The 18,359-nt window shown below is 37.7% G+C and overlaps 1 protein-coding gene across 1 annotated transcript in view; it reads left to right on the plus strand.

Annotated features, from left to right (window-relative positions):
• The window catches only part of LOC139732478 (uncharacterized), a 221,529-nt gene that overhangs the window by 131,758 nt on the left and 71,412 nt on the right, over positions 1–18,359 (plus strand). The window contains exons 7-9 of the mRNA XM_071643340.1: positions 5,168–5,248; positions 7,549–7,712; positions 15,755–15,913. Coding sequence (XP_071499441.1) covers positions 5,168–5,248; positions 7,549–7,712; positions 15,755–15,913 — 404 coding nt within the window. The remainder of the gene's footprint in view (positions 1–5,167; positions 5,249–7,548; positions 7,713–15,754; positions 15,914–18,359) is intronic.

Here is an 18,359-nt window from a genome sequence, read left to right on the forward strand (position 1 = left end):
TGAAACAAGCAGTGGATGTCTACATGTCTGTCTCATCTTTTTTGTTGTTGTTGTTCAAGAGATAAAAGCTAAAAGAAGTTTAGTTGATGGAAGTCGTTCTGTAATGAAATCATCATATAATTGCCCCCTCCCCCCCCAAAAAAAAAAAACAACAACAACAACAACAACAACAACAAGAAAAAAAAAAAAACCTGCTCTTTGAGGGATGAAAGTCAATCAGTTTTGTTTCTGGTCTTTTATCGGTTTGTTTTGTTTATATTTTTTGTTTGTTTGTTTGTTTGCTTGTTTTTGGTATTTCTTCTACATGAGTTTTAGGAACATAGGCTGAATATAAAGCAATGATTGATTTACCGAAGAATCTCTTATTTTGTAAACATTAGACTTGTCATAGATTTTTTTCTTTAATCGTCCAATTTGCCATGTTGTACAGTATTAGTGTTTATGACATCATAAGTCACAAATATTGTTGACAAATCTGCATTTGTAGACATTTGGGGTATTCATTTGTGTGTGGCAACAGTGAATTTTCAAATACAAGTACAAATTCTGCTCAGTAGAAGCACAATATTTTTAGGCACTAAAACTGTTTTAATTGATTTCAAATTCTGAGAAAATGTCATTCAAGAATCAGATACAGGATTTCCTGAGAATCATGTGTCAATGAGTGTATGGAAAAATGAATATAAGCTGTAATTTGCTTTTCTCTTTCTCACTTATGAAATTATTTGACCTCATATATGACCTTAATTCTATAAAAGAAGAGCCTGAAATAAAATGATAACTTTGAATGATTTGTTCTCTGACAAAATTGCACATACATATGCATGCCAGCTACAAGAAAACCCAAAAAGTATTTATACCATTTATATATGTGCATATGTATGTATGTATGTTTGTATGTGTGTATTTATAAATGGATAGATAGAAAGACAGATAGAGAAAAGGCAAAAAGTAAATGGGAAAGTATTCTTTCAGAAATTTTTTTGCACCAATTTTGAGAGCTATAGAGAATGTAGAGCTCTATTCTTATATAATGGTTGCCATGTGAATCCAGGCTGAGCTAAGAGATGTCATAATACTGTCTGTAACCTCAGACTACTCCTTAGCTTGTCCATCCTTACCATTGTCACTCATCTTCATAATAACCTTACTCAAGGCAGCCACCCACCTCCAATGGAGTGCCAAGCTCTTTCTTAAAGGGATGGTAGAAGAAAATGAACCCAGTTTTGCATCAAGATATGGCAGAATTGGAATTATTATTTCCTCCGATAAATATGCTGGTCATTTGTTGGGAAAGTTTTGATTCATGCTAACAATTCTGTGAAAATCAACGGTAAAGCCAAGTGACATCTTGTCGAGTTATTTTGATTGCTACATGTACATCAGCACCTCTATAAATGACAAATGTTATCTCAGCATTGTGCTACAACAGCTTTTTGCGTGCAAATACCACTCTGTCATAATTCTCTTTAAACTTTTTGACACTGCTGGAGATACATATAGGATTGTATAATTAACAACACCTTTATATTGATTATAATCTACTCTCCTAGATCAAGGGAAAGGAAGTAAATTTCTATGTAAGCAAGCAAAGCAAATACTAGTTTTGCAACATCATGCCATTAAGATGTCCATGTCATTGCCATGTTAAAATATTTACAGACCTCTGAAAATCCTAAGACTTGTACAAGGCAAGAACATTGCTGTCATATTTGTGGTTCACAATAAATTGTGGAAATGAAAGTGTATGTTTACATTTGTTCAAGTTTTCTTGTAACAAGTGATAAAGTTAGGAGATTATTGTCATTTAAATTGAGAAAAGTTTCATTAACTCTATATGACATCAAGTGATTATATATTTTTAATCTTTTACATGGTGCCATGATGACAGAAAATTAATCTCATTTAGACTTTCTTTTTGTTTGAAGTCTAAAGTACTGAGAGAACAAAAGTTTTTCCATTCAAAATGACCATGAAAACAATGTCAAAACTTATGGAATTGGAGTTGATTTGATTCTATGTATTGAACTGATAAAGTGGTTATGAGATCAAAACAATGTACCTTTCATATTGTGTTTCATGTCCACTTGCATAATGTAATGTACTTTGTTTCTCTTTGTTTTGTCATGTTCTACTGTGCTCTGCTTATCAATCTGTCTATGATCCATCAGGGCCAAGGGACAAGGCTGGGATATCCTATACCAAAAATTAACCCTTGAGGACAGACTTATATTGATATAACATGCATTTCCCCATAGACACCTGACTGAGTATTCTTAGGACTCATCTTCAGTGGGTTGTGCAATGAATATTAAAGGGTGTGTACAGTTCTGGTCGAGGTGTAGATTTAGCTTTTAACATTTTACGAGATATTCAGAAACCACTCTATGAGATGTCACAGAGCATGCAGTTCTAAGGGGTATCAAAAGTTTATTTGATGAAAATCGGTTTTGAAATGGCTGAGATATCCAAAAACAAAGTGAAACAAAGAGATCCTAATAAAGTTATGGCATGTCGCCTTTTATTAGTAGCACTCTTTTTGGATATCTCAGCCATTTGAAAACAAATTTTGATCAAATGAATGTTGAATCCTTCTTAAAATTACATGCTCTTTCATATTTCATAAGATGCTTTTCATTATCTCACTTAGGAATGTTCAAAACATGAATCCCTACCTCAACCAGTACTGTACAGTCCCTTTAAGATGAATGGATATCAAATGCATGGCAGACTCTCCCATTAACCCATTGAGGATGGGCTGATTTTGTTACAACACACATTTCCCATAGATACCTGCCCAAGTATACACTGGACTCGTCCTCAACGGGGTTAACATTACTGTCTATTGACACTCCATAGACCTGAGTGAATCAGCAAACTGGTGGACAATTCATACTAGGGCAGTCTGCCAACTTTGTCACTTTTTTTTGTTTGTTTCATTCATTGCAAAGGCATTTTGTTTTTGTAATTTTTGATGGAAATGAGTTGGGGTAGTCAGTGAAGAAATGCTATTTATCTAGTTTGTTTTGTGTGTGATGTAGATACATTTTTTTATTTCATTTATTTTTTGTGAGGGGTTGTGCTTCTTTACAGGGGAAGTGGGTGTTAATTGTCGTGACTATATTCTTAACAGCTAGCAAACCACAAATTCCTCCTGGATCTTGACTTGCCTAAAGTTAACCAAAATAGCTACCACACAGTCTACCGTTGATCTCTCGCTCAAGGTGTTTATGCACTGCTGATAGTGCTATACTCAATTACTATAAAATAATTTGATTAGTCCTTGAGTGCACCTTGTTTCCCATTGTCAGTACATATCTACTGATGTGGGCTCTGAACTGTCTTCCACAATCCAAACAAATGACCCGGGCCCTGTTTCATAAAGCTGTTCGTAAAGTTATGAACAGCTTACGAGCAACTGGTGATCAGTTCTGATGTTGCTATACACTATTGTACTTATCTCAGAATTTCCATAACTCACCACAAGAACTGATCACCAGTCGCTCGTAAGTTGTTCGTAACTTTACGAGCAGCTTTATGAAACACCCTCCTGAAAAACCAATATTAATGACCATTAGCATATCGTCAAGTGAGGTATTGGTGCCATATATCTCAGTTGCCGTGATATAGGACTGTGCTATTGTTATACCCTGAAGTGGGTTTGTCTAACCCTCCAGAAAGCCCAATTTTGTTTTGTTTTATTTGTTACAGTCCACTTTGTTAGGGTGTACATTTGTTGTTGTTGTTCTTGTTCTTGTTCTTGTTCTTGCTGTTGTTGTGGGGGGGGGGGGGGGTAAGTTCAATGGATTTACCAAATGTTGATAACCATAAATAGATAGCTTGGCAAAATCACAATTAGGTGGCACAGCACATAGAGGGTTAAGTGAGAAAGAAAGAGAGTGATTATAATGGGGACATGGGAAGGAAAAGATTTCTGCTGGCCTTGCAGGCAAATCATCCTCTCCCACACTGCCATAATTTGAGGGACATCAGCCCCGATTTTAGTCATACTCAGAGACGTAGGCCTATAATTGATTTGTGACTATCACTTGGGATTAGTGAGCCTCTTTGCCCTTTCATCTGCAACAACCCATTTTTGTTACTTTTTTACTGCTTATCATACTTCCATGAAGGGGGAAAAAAAGGTGTTGAGTGAGTAAGTGTAGATTTACCCTTCCACTGCAGAGAAAATTGGTGCATTTCTGGATAACCAACTACAAGAATTGCCAGAATTGCAATCGCACATATATATCGTCACCGGGGTGACAAGACCTTGTATCTCAAATTTTGGTGAAAATGACTTTTTTGATGAATGGTCAGATAAGTAGTCAAGTGATGTCCTATCCAAATCCTAGCTGTCTTACCCAAAAATGTGAGAACAAAAAGGAAAAGTAATTCCATTTGATAAAGTGCTTTGGCAGCCATGTATTTTTGCTCTCGTGAACATTTGACATTTTGTAGATAAGAGGTCTTGTCGCCCCAGCGATGATATGCATTTGTTACCTCATGATCAGTTTGTTGGTTGGTACCCCTGTCCTATGGAGAGACTGGTAACGATGGCACCATCCCTCTTGTGGCCAGATAATGAAATTGATCATGAGTCAAGAAATTGAGCTTGACCTCTCCATCAACAGCTGGAATTTCAAGTTCCATTCAATGTAATATTCTAATTTGGTTGGGTTTGTTTTGCATTTGGTAGTAAGTGTAAATTTAAGTGTACATCAATTTACTCTTCACAAAATGAAATGGACTCATTTATTTGCAGTAGTAGGTGTTGACTTATCTACGTTTTTTGTGCTCTTTTCACTCCTATATACATTTGTCCCCAGCACACACCCTTATCATACACTAGAAGAATCATTATCTCCGCTGTATTTGCTCCTGTTAATATAACTTACTATTCACAGAACCAACGGTACCCATTAATTTGCAGTAATGCTTAGGGTTTTCAGTTATCTCTGTATTTTATTCACCTTTCGTTCTTACATATTTATCCCCAGCATACATCCTAATCATACATTACAAGAATCATTATTGCCACTGCACTTTAAACTCCTGGTCATATGATACACAGAGATGGGCGTACATATGAGGTAGCTATTTTCAATGCAAACACAGTTCAATTTTCCAGAAACTTCTATTTTCTTTTGTTCTCATTATTTTCCAGGAGGGGCTCAGATTTTTTATTTACTTCAAAGACCACCATGAATATGAGCTGGAAGCCGACACACTAGAAGAGAAAGAAAAGGTAAGTGGTTGATATTTCTCCTCAATATTTTTTTTTTCATTTGTTGAGGGGATTGTTTACTGTAATCTGGAAGTTATTCCTTTGACAGTGAAGATGTATAATGATTTGGATTTTAGACCCTTGCTTTTGCATTTTCATTTATTGCATGTTGCAGTAATTTAGAGATGAGATGAAGCAGAACCCAACGTGCATTTGAAAATGGATTGACCAATGTAGATTTTTCCTCTCGAAGTCAGAGCACAATCAGCAATAGCAACTGTAATATAAGTTAACCATGAGATAGATTTGAATTGAGTTCTATGTTTTATACTGAATACACACAGGGAATGCACTTTCATGTTTAGGGTGATTATAATAAAAGAAAAGCATTGTTAACATATTTGCTAACAAAATAACTTTGTCATGTTAATGGGTACGAGGCAAAGTGCTTTTTAGTAAAGTTGTTAAATTTATCACATTCGAGGGGATAGCTTCCCACAATTAACTATTGATGGTCGTAACTATTTGTGAAACAGCATGGTTTTTTTTTAATATTCCAGCCTTGAATTTCTGAGGTATGAAAAGGTTGCATTTTACAAATATGTAAAAAGTAAAACGTTCCAAATATATCATTAGTGAGCAATGCCTGCACAATTGATTTCAAGTTCAGCCGTAGGAGGGGGTTAGGGGGCTGAAATTAGCCTAGTCACAGTGATAGAACAACTAGGAGATCCAGATACTTAGCTGTCATCATGGCAGCTTAGCACGCACTTCTTATTGGCCGACGCTGTACTAACATGACCTAGGTGTAATCCTCAGTAAGAAATTCAGTCAATCCTTTTCATCATTGGAACTCTCCCAGCCCCCCTCCCCCCCCCCCCCCATCCCTTCTCCCTTTCTTTTTCTAATCATCCATTCCCTCTTTCTGTATCTCTTTCTGCCTTTAATTTGGTCTGTGATGATGGAGGGTATTCCACGAAGCTATACAGTGGGGGAAAGGCAGGCAATTAGTTGAGAACTCAAGAGAGGCCCTTTTTTTTTTTTGACTGCACAGTGGTTTGTTTGCATGGTGTCTACATTGGCGTGATTTTGTCTACGCCCCTTCCCGATCTACAGACCTACTTTCCTGCATGCACGATGGGGGGAGGGAGGGGTTACCGAGACGACAGATTTGTGCACCTCATTCACACTTGAACTTCCGGGAGATGCGTAAATTTCGGTCTAGGCCTTCACTTCCTCACAGAAGGTCTGAGCGAAGAGCTAAACCAAGATGTCTCACAGACAATCCTGTACATACCATCTGCATCACTGATCCAAGGCGCCATGTTTCACGTGTCTTTGGATGTAGCCATGAATGAGAAGTTCCTGTGCTTACAGCACCACTGCATCCTGTGTCATTCGTGTTCTGGAGTGGAGTTTCTGCCGGATTGTTTAAGGGAACGTAACGTTACTACCTGCCAGAACCGTGCAGACATTCTTTTGAGTACTTTTGCTGATCAAACGGCAACCATCACAGATGCTATGACTCTCAGATCCTGCATCTTTATTTTACTGGAATCATGCTTCTATTGCTCATTTCACATGAGAAAGGAGGAGGTTTTTAACAGTTTTCTGGTTTCATAATGGGGTCATGCTCCTTTTTTTCTTTACTAAGGGAAAAGTTTGCAGGAAGTTATCATCCCCACCAGCCCTGACATTCTCATCAAGTTTCCACGGCAACTGAGACATTCAGCTGAGAAAGTGCCACTTGAGCCTTGGGACCCAGGGGAGTGTTATGATCCTAGCCTCTGCCAATAAACTTCGACATTTAACCAGAGGGGTGTGGATGTCCCCCAACCAGGGGGGCCAACAGGCACCAAGCCATCGGTAGTCCCCTCTCTTTTAGCACTTTGGTCCACCTGTAATCCTGAAGTCAGCTCACCCTGAACGATGGGGATCATCTCAATCATGGCTTGTTTTTCCAGTGTGTGTACCAAGCTTCGTATGTCTTCATTCTTGAGCAGAAATGTGAAATTCCTTCATTGCACTCATGCATGACTTCAAATTATTGTGTATTGCTTTCCATATTTTTGACATCTGTTTGCGCGATTGCAAAATTCTGGACCATGACATTTATATGGAAACAACCTGTAGCAAGCAGAAAGGACACCAGTAAACCGTAATGGAGAATTAGCCTTTAGAAAGCAGCATCAGTTGCATTCTATGGGGTTCATCACTCAGATATCTCAGGCTAGTACTGTGTTCAAATGGTACATGGTCTTTAGGATGAAGTGAGGTCACTAAAAATGTCTTCCAACTATTTCATCAACAAACTGCTGCAGATCTGCAGGTTGCTGCACCTCATCGTCGAGCAGAACAAGTCGGCGGCGACGGGGCGTGTCCTGACTCAGGCCGACTTCAGGGGGACGCTGTCCCAGTGCCAGGCAGTCATCAGGGAGGGTTTTCTGGAGAAGAAGAACCACAATCTCTACACAACGTGGACACGGTTAGTACCTGTGTGTCACTTCATTTTGTCAGATACATTGCCTGTATATTTAGATATGCAGAATGCCAGTCATTGACACATTCATATTGTATGATACATTTTCTGTATAGCTTAAGAATATTAATATATGCCAATAATTGACATACAGTATGTTTGAAACATTACACAGTACATGTCACAGTGCTAATTAATGCATGTTTGGAGCTTTCATTATTGTGTCATGTTCTGTAAAACCAAGGAATCTTGATTTTAAAAATGCCCATGAGTTTCTTGTTTTACACATGAGAACTGTAGAGTAAGGTAAGTAAGTATAAGAGGAAGATAATTCAAACACAGTGAGATTTTAATGAAGGAATATAACCTATAAAGTTGTATGGGAATTATAAGACATAATCTTTGATTGATGTCAAGAAATATCCTCACCCCCCCCCCCCCCCCCCCCCGCATATACCTGTTTGCTTTTTTGTGAGGTTTGTATAACTGTTTGATTGTATTGCTATCTCTATGGGAATAATACAATGTTAATCTATTTTCACATTTCTTTCAGAATTCAAAACTGTTAATAGATTTGGCATATGGCCGACTATGTATCATGCATTCCTGGTATATTAAATACCAAGGACCATAAATCTGGCAAAAAGCCTCACTGTAGAAATAGCACAAATGACTCATCGCACCCCAGAAGTGCCATAATCGTACAAATGTGTTAATTGATAAAAAAGAGAGAGAGAGAGAAGAAGAAAAAGTGGCTTGCTCTTGCTCCTGCTCAAATTCCATCGTGTGCTCCGCGTCCCATCACAGCCACATAATTTGTGCCTCTTTGGGTAATCCTCCGTTGAAGCTGGCCATCTAATCCACCTAAATTAGTCATTGCAGAAGATAGCAAATATACTGCTGATTTGTTGCAACTCTTAGTTTAAATCTTTAAAAAAAAATGGGCCAACAAGAACATGAAATATCTTCTGAGCAACACATAGAGGAGCTGCTTCATGGGGCCAGCAACATATAGAGTAATTGCAGAAAGTCACTGACATGTATTTAAAGTGTTACACCCAACCACCCCAAATGTAATGATTTCAGAACATTCTCATCTTGTTTATCTACCCTCTTTCGAATAGATAGTGTGTATCATTGTAACATATTTTGAACCAGCCAATTTTATCATTTTTAACCCCTTCTTGATGTAAGGAAATGCCTGTCAAAGTGTATCTGTCATAGTGTTCCATGCTGACTCTCAACAGTACAGTTATTTTGAAATCTCCCTGTTGGATGTCACCTCTAGTTGCATCAGTTGATGTGTGATATTACAAAATGTGTTCATACCTTTGTATTTATATCAGATATATTTGTCAACTATGAAAACTAACCTTGTTCAAAATTACACTTGTGCATGAATAATGCAAAAGAGTTATTGATTCAAGATTCTTTGAATTGCCAATTCAGATAGTGATTACAAGTAATGGCAACATTAATGATGTTAACAAACTTTTTATTATCATTATTTTCATTACATGAAGTTACTAATGATATCCGTCTTATAAGCATTGAACAGGTAGCAGATTTCTTAGTGTATTTACTTGTGTGCTTTCAGTTTAATCATCCTTTGCCATTATTTCTGATGACTGATACTGATAATAACTGATATTTGAACGGCTAAACTTTGCTGTTCACACTTTGATAATTATGATTGACATTGTGTTCTTCACTTTGTCACTGAGACAATGTATGTTGTTGTGTTTTTTTTTTGTGTGTGTGTGTGTGTGTGTGTGTGTGTTCTCTGCATGTATTTAAACCAAGAATCATCTCACAAATCTCAATGAAATGTCACTCCAAGTTTGAATATGAAATAATCAGATGGGGTGATGATGTCTACACCTTATTAAGTTTCTTTTCACCTGCACACACATCTTCATAAAATTTCCTTTTTGGAAATAGATCAAAATAATTGGTCATTTCCTTTAAATCATCTGATGGCATAATTATGAGAACTCAGTAATCATCACCCATGGGTAGGAGGGAGTAGAAGTTCTTATGTTTTTGACCAAGAATATAATTACCACTGATAGTTGTTTGAATATGAAGAGTCTTGTGGCAAAATGGGCTAGGCACCAATTTTAAACATTTTAAAACTCCAGTTTTAAACAGCAAGCCCATCGTCATCAGATAGACCAAGTTCCAGTGATATCTCATTTGTAATATAACATGGAGTATTCTTGAAGATATGATTAAAGATATCCAGAATTTTCTTATTGCTTTTTTAATTTTAGCAGCTTTAATTGCAAATATCTCATCTAAATGAGAATGGAGTGAGCTCATTTTGCAATAAAACTCTTTGTAGATGTGTGTATATGAATATGTTTATGAAACAAATCCATTGAAATTTGTCTTTTTTTTTCTTCTCTACATGATGTCCAATTAGAATGAAAATTGTAGCTTCTTTTTTTTCTGCCTTCAGTTGTATCATAGTAATTTGTACTTGGGATATGTTTCACTTTCATTAAACTTGCTTTCTGTCTGTGGAAAGGCATTCTGAAAAAGCCATCAATTTTTGTCAGAAATCATTAGAATCTTCACCAACCTATCCAAACTCAAGCTCTGAAGGTGGATGAGAATAGAATTTCTGGCAACTGTGCAGGTACAAATGACCGCACACGGAAGCCTATCACGCCAATTTCAAAGCTTTTGTCATTACTCTGCAGATTGCTATCACTCCTAAGCTTTGAGGGGAGAAAAAATCATTTTTAGGAAAAAAAAGCAGGGAGGAAAAAAAAAAATTCTTGGGGCCACCCATTATCTGATTGCCAGATTATGAAAGGGGGGAAAAACCCTTACCAGCCAAAAGTGCCCCCTTTCTTCTATTTCCTTTTAAATGTGCCATGGATGATATTTCAGTTTTAGAGTGTCCAGCAGTTATTGTCCATTTGCTATAGCAGCTGCATCTGAGAGTCAATCAGCCCTAGTTTCCTGCAACACCTAGCAAGTTGATCTGAAGAAAAAATCTTTGCCAATCTTGGTATTTGATCTGAGTCACTCCAGTTTGCTGTCCCTTAGCGAGGCAAAAATGTGGAATTTCTGATTTTGAAGATAGATTTTTAACATTTAAAATTATGGGGTATGTATGCAAACACTGATAAATTCTTGTCATCGTAATATCACTCTGTCTCCTTCAATTCTTCTACCAAAAGAAGTTTTCCTCTTGTGCACTCTATGCATTTGCATGTTATTATTTCCCACTATTGTGATGTGTAAAACTTTGTTGGTATTACCCTATCACTCTTTTTTTTAAATCAATTGCAATTTATGCAATATCTATTAAGATCTTTGCACAGTTAAGACCTGTGCTTCAAATTATGCCTTTAAAAGTATATTGCTGCATGTGGAATGCACGCTCTGTACATGTGCATTCTTTGACAGTAGAAATGCTCAGTAAGGGAAGGACTTTTTTTCTTTCTCTTTTTTTTTTCTCTGTTGATAAAGACATATCTGTTCTTTGCTAATGTCTTATACCACACTAAAAGTGATATTAAGATCCATTTATTGTATTTGAGGAGCGATTTACATGATGAAAGGGCATTCAAAATTCATTATAATGCTACTTTTTTTATCATATTTGCCTTCAGATATTTGTCAGCTATCTATAGACTGGAATGCAGTCCCACACAATATGAAAATTAAGAAAGGGAAGTGAAAATATTAAGTTGTCATACTAATCATAATATGTCTTTATGCAAAGGGTGTTTTTTTTTTCTTTTCCAGTTGGCTTCAAAAGTTTGTTATTGTCTGTAATTTGTCAACAAAGGCAGATCTTTACAGAGAGTAATGTCATTTTGCCGTTTTCTGCAAACAAGCAACACAGGCATTGATATTCCCCAAATGAAAACAATTATTCCCATTTAATTGCCAATGCTGTGTGTGATTGAGACTGACAGGTGTCATATTTGATATCACTTTTGCATGCTAGATGATAGTACACAAGTAATCATTGATGTATTTCAGTATTGAAACAATTTGTCACAAACAAACTGTGACAAATCAAACAATGAAGTATACAGTGCCATTAAAGACAAAATTGAAATTGATAATAGAGTCATGCAATATCAAATATCAAGAATCCAGTGACTTTTCAACTTCTCCAAGCTCTGACATTTCTACCCATGAACCATACTTGAGAATATTAATACTTTTATAGAATTCTGAAAATAGAGTTATTACTCTTATTTCATTTATAATTACCAAAAATTTGCATTGATCATCCATTCACTTTTCAAAAGTCAGGGCATGGTATAACTTTGTAAGCCAGATATTAAAATACAGAACCACACCTGACTTGTACAATACTTAACAAAGGGTTATTAGGCATCAGAGTTTATACTTTTTTTCACCTCCCCTGTATCAATCATCCATATGCTCTTTTAGTAAATTGGGTTTGACCTCATACTCCAATTGTGGGCAGTAATTGGGCCAGGCTAAATTTTCCAGTGGAAATACGCATGAAATCCCAATCAGCAGTTTGTGTGTCTGTGATAAAAGGGGGTGATTATGCGACTTGACCCGCAATGAAAACAAATGACCAGGAAAGTGGTCAAAGTATAATCTGGGAAACTCTCCCACCTTTCAGAAAGGTAATAATATCCTCTGAACTGACTCATATTGATATTACACTGCAATCAATTGCATATCCAAAATAGAAATGTGACTCAAATTGCTGTATAAAAAAAAAAAAAAAAAAAAAATGAGTCGATCGTGACAAAGAATATACCTACATTACCCTCTTATGCAATCAGAAAACATAGAGTGGTGAGAAAAATAACATTTTGAAATATGGTAGCTGTATCGCAAAAATAGAGAAATCAAAGTTGCCAATAAGAGTACAGCTACTTGAAACACTCACCACTTGCACAACTGAATAGCAGGCACCTCAGGTCAGTGCTTTGCTACCACTGAAGTGTTTTGTTTTGTTTTGTTTTGTTTTGTTTTGTTTTGATGTTCTTTTCTAGGGGTGGGGATTAAGTCTTGAGGCAGAATTGATTTGCATTTTATTTAAGTCAGAAGCCCTCCAGGGCTACGTGTCAATCATTCAAGATCATAGAATTCTACAGCACCAAAGTAAATCTGGTATAGGCTAAATTCATTGCAACATTGATTGATGGTTAAAGAGTATAGTACAAGATTACACATTATTCATTTCTTGACACTTTGAAAAGAATTGGAAAATGCATCAAGCAATTATGATAAAAAGCAGAAGAAAGAAACAACAAAAGAAGGAATGGAAGACAGAAAGAAATAAAGAATGAACAAAAAGTTTTACTAGTTTCATTTCCGAAGCAATATGCGCTTTTTCAGTTTTTTGCGTTAGTTAAAGAAAACTGTGTTTTTTACATGCCATTTAATGTATACACTTTCCATCTCCCCTGTATGGACAATTGCTTTCTGAAGTGTGTGATTGTACATCATCTCCCAAGACATAATCAATTTCTATTTCTGTTTTTTTTTTTTCACTGTGCTCATTGCCTTGCTCTGTGCATGGGGTTGTGGCTGATTTGATTAGTGTAGCTCTGTCTGGTTGCACAACTCTGGCTCGGTTCATCTTCTATTTCCAGTGCCAGCAAATCCCCTCCAGACCGCAGGCATTTCCAGTCCATGTTTATTAGCAGCAGTTATAGGCAAGCAAGAGAATATAGGGTGCTTGCAGACTGTTGCTGTCGTTTGTTCACTGTTTCATGATTGAATGACTACCACTGTATTGTTGTCAAACTGTAGATATCTATTCATGTGTAGCTCTTGACTGTCCTTTTCTTGATGCTCTGGTGACCTGAGTCTTTCGAGCTGCACCATCTCCCCCCCCCCCCACCCCCCCCCCACCCCCCCCCCAAAAAAAAAGAATAAGAATAAATTAAGTATAAATAAGTAAATAAAGAAATAGAGAAAACAGACAGAGGGGGGGGGGGATATATAATACATATATCCTTGAAATATTCTTCAATTAAGGATTGATAAGGTTGTGAAGTGATGAGTTGTAGATTAATACTAAAAACAGAAAAATTATTTTTCTTCAGTGATTGAATATGTTGTATCAAATCTCAGAACCTTTGCTTGCAAGACAGTGCCAAATACTTTGCACATAGATGGATTTTCCACATAATGAAATACTGTAGCTGACGTGAAGGCATATCTCTGTTTTTAATTTACACCCACACATATGGTATTGCTGCATCCAAGGGCTTAAACGCAAGTGAGATGGGTGGTTCCAAGTGAACAACGGGCACTCTGCTGCCGATTGTGTCGCCTATAGGAAGTGGCCAATTGGCGCGGAACGGAAAACGGGTCTTAATAGTGCAGCGCTTGGCATTGTCAACTCCACCCCAAAAGAGAAAAGCTCCCTACCCAAAACTGGTCCAGTCCAGTAGCTAGTATCAGCTTTGTGATGATTGGCGTGGAGAGATTATGTAGCTGCCTGGCTTTACTGCAGTATAGTGGTCATTGAAATGTTCTGATAGACACGTTGCCACTTTTGATGGGAGATAAAGGGTGTGCAGGTCACTCCTTGGTCCTGGATACATAAAATCTGAAGAAAGTCGACCCTGGGATTGTCACTTGAAAAATTTCAAATATAAACCACTGGAGAATTTGTCTTCCTTTGTTATGAGAGTCACGAGTCAAAGAGAATCTGTGTTTTGGCTGCTGTTACTCGAATTTGCAGCTCTGTCAAGTGTATTTGGAGAACCATGACCAATGGAATTTGCAATGTCTGCAAGGCTGTACATTGGAGAAAGGTGCTGCTTCCGTCGGATATAAAAGGATATTAATGCTTCTGGTTGGATATCTGTGCCGACGCTATCCTGCTGATTGAAAGATATGATGGAGCCCCCAGCTCTGTCTCTCTTATCAGATTTGTGATGAGATGTGTGTGTGTGTGCTGGCAAAGTTTGTTCGTATACTTGTTTGATCTAAGACACTTTGCACTTCCTTTTAAGGCATTTGAAGTGAGCCAATGCCCAAGTATGTGTTGAAAATGTACCAGACAGTCTGGCTGTGCAGTATTGCTTTTGTGAAAATGTGGCCATCTTGTAATGGACATATATAGCCCTCTTGATCAATAAGCACAGGACTTGCAGGGAAGTTGCAGAATTGCAAATGTGACCTAGTTTGTCATCAAGATTATGCTTATTCTGGATCACAAGTATTGATAGAGTAGGGTCCTTGCTTTCACCTTTGATGTACTGAGGCTCTGTTTGAGGGATGTGCGTTGTCATCATCCCAAATGGCTTGCACCATGTGTGTTACTCGTGTGACAAAAGAAGGGATGGCGAAAGCACATGTGCCCAAAAGTGCCCAGTTCACATCACACCCCAGCGCCATCCTCTGGTCATGTCCAAGATGCTCCTACAGTGGGACGACAAGACATGGATGTGCATGGACATACGTCCCTCTTGCCCCGAGTCAAACCACTCTTCCTGGAATACACCGACACTCCCAGCATCCACATCATCACTCACCACCTCCTCAGAGCCATGCTGCTCGTGCACCAAGGAGGGCATCTTTGAAGGATGTACCCACCTCTGCATCCTTCTCCATGTGAACGGTCACTCTCAGAGTACATCCGGCTTGTCTGATTCTCAAAACCTGTCTCCTTTTACAAAATCCAAGACAGTGCCGGACATCCGTGCCCTCTACCTACTGCTGTCCCATTTACTGCAGGGCCAATTTGATGCCATTGAGCCAAGTGCTTTACATAGTCCATACGGTCAGGAAACTTTTGACCCTTTAGACCAGCCACCTTGTATTCCCAGTGGGGATCTGGTAAGGCAGGCAAGGAGCAGGACCCTTCAGCCCCAGAACAACGCAAAGTTCTCCAAGCGTGGGTCAACCCGGACGCCTCTCAGCCGCGGCAGGAACTCGACTCTCGAGAGGGCGCTTCGCAAGCACAGGTTCCTGGCGTCAACGTCCTCCTCGGTCCCACCACCAACCACCTCATCCTCATCATCATCTCTCTCTCTTTGTCCCAATACCCATGGGGGCGACTCCTGTACCCCTTCCTGCAGGCGCTGGGTCAGAATACGACAGGGCGAGCTCTCCTACTACAAACCAGATGACGACAACCAACAGGCCCTGAACATCCTGCAGCTCTCCAGGGAGGTCAACTTGGTCAAGAAGGTCAACAACAACGGGTTCAGCATCTCAACCAGGAAGAAGGTCTACTTGTGAGTATAAATTTCCACTTTTGTAAGTTAATTATCTGGACTTATTTGATATTCATTACTTTTACGCCGTATTGTTGGCAATTATTAGTCTTGGGCATTACGAAGTTGTGGTTAATTCCCAAAGGTTGAATTATGCTTTGAAGGCGATTGACATCTTGGGAAGCAAGAGTTTGTGGCAAGATTTGCCTGTGACCTAGCAATACAGTGATTCACAAACTTGGTTTGTTTCATATGATTGTAGAATTCTGGCTGAAAATAAAAAAGATATATTATAATATGTTTGGTAGTCGGGAAGTGAGAGTTTGTGGCAAGATTGCCAGTGACCTGCAAAAGAGTGATTCACAAACTCAGCACAATTTTTTTTTTCCTAAGATTTAGAATTCTAGCTGAAAAATGATATGTTATCATAATATACCTTCTTTGGAAGCAAGAGTTTATAGCAAAACTGCCAGTGACCATGCCAAACAGTTTTGCACAAATTTTATTTATATCATATAATTTTAAAATTCAGGCTGAAAAAGACATGTTGTCATAATACCTACTTTGCAAGGCAAGAGATTGTGGCAAGAATGCAAGGATTTGTCAAAACAGTTTTCCATAAACATGATTTGAATCATACGATTTTAGAATTCTAGCTGACAAATGATATGCCATCATAACATGCCATCATCATAGGCTGTTCATGCAGGATTTCAACCCATAATACAGGGACTTTACAAATGTGTTTCATCATCCTAATTGTCGTCCTAAGTTTACACGTAATGTCAAGTCAATCAACCATATGCTGTCATACCGCTAACTGTCACATTCGATCCAGAATACATAATTAGTGAATCATACACCCATCCTGTATGGAGAATCCAGTAGCTGTGTGACAACTTAAAGGTGAAATCATTCAGTTCATACGTCTCAATGTAAATGATGCTACTGGTGTATTCACTTGCTAATGTAATGATAATAAGGATAATGATATGACAGTACTTTGCACAGTTGAACTTAATTGTAAGCTTGCACTCTACATCGAAAACCCAGCAGTCCTAGTGAAGATTATATGAAGGTATAAAGAATAAAGGAAACTCAATAATAGGGAAGAGTACAGTTGGAAATATAGTGAATAGCAGCGAGCAGACCAATATACAAGGATTCCTGTTACCAAATGTTGACTTTTTGAACTTGTGACAGGATTTTGTTTGACAGTGACTCGCTGTATGTTCTAAGCAAAGCAGCATCATGATTACGAACATTTCATGCATGTGTCATCAAAGTTACCATCCTAGCTTTGATCTGGAAAATCAGTAAGAGAAAATTACAGAGAGTGGTATTTGTTATGTTCAAGTTGTGGATATTACTTATGAGATGTATGGCATGATTTTTAACCGATAAATACTAAATTATTTTAAAAAAAGATGTATTGCATGTGTGTCATATTAAAAACTCATGACAAATTATGTAGAGTATCACCATTACTAGTGCATCAGCAGAAAAACAAAATGATATTTTGAAATATTTTTTGTCATGCATAGATGTATTCTGCCATCCTTTAAAAAAAAATCATATTTACATTGCATCAAATGCATCTGAGCTTGTTTACTTTCTAACGATGGTATTGTGTAGCTGTATCTACAGACTGAAACAGATCTTAATTGCATGATGGTGAAATCTCAGATTCCGGTTACCAAGAATTAAGATTTTGTGATCAGGGAAAATCCAGCCATCTGTTCGTCCATATCCACTGTTTTTGCATTCAAGTTCTTGGTTTGCCATGTTAATTTTTTTTTTTTGGTATCATATTTGTTGATCATATTGGTGGTCAATGGAAAATTAGGCTTTGCCTCCCATTTCAACATCAAATGCAGCTTAAATTCATCGTCTGTGATGGTTTATAGTTCAACATTTCAAGTAAATTCTGACCACTGACCACAATGTGAAGGACACAAAGAAATCTAGACTATCAATGGATGTAATAAATCCAAACTTGGCTATTGGGGGTGAAATTTTATCTATATGTCTCACTTCCTGATGTTGTGATGTATAAATAAACTCTCTCATTTTGTGATCCAAACTGCAGCACAGTAGGCCCTACCCAAATTTTATGCATGAACTTGTGACATTTGCACTACAAAAGCCACAAGTCTTAAAGGTTAATTTTCTAGTCGGAAAATAGCAATTTGGGTATGACTCAACTCAGCTGATTGGGGTTTTTAATGTTTTCTGACCGAGTTGCCCAGTTGCTATCCAGATTTGATGAAGTTTAGAAGCATAGAATTAAGTAAACTAGTGTTTGAACAGTTTGTGAAGAACCAGTTATTTCTGTCTCATAATGGCTTTCTCCATTTTCCACCTATGAGGAATATGAGAGTATGCATGAAAATCCTATGAAAACTTATAAAAAAACACCTAAAAGTATCTTTGACACTTTCACTTTATCATGAAAAGGCCTACAATT

Source organism: Diadema antillarum, unplaced genomic scaffold, assembly GCF_040938485.1.
Source record: "Diadema antillarum isolate AM-2024a unplaced genomic scaffold, OU_Dant_1.0 seq00000425_RagTag, whole genome shotgun sequence".
NCBI lineage: Eukaryota > Metazoa > Echinodermata > Echinoidea > Diadematoida > Diadematidae > Diadema > Diadema antillarum.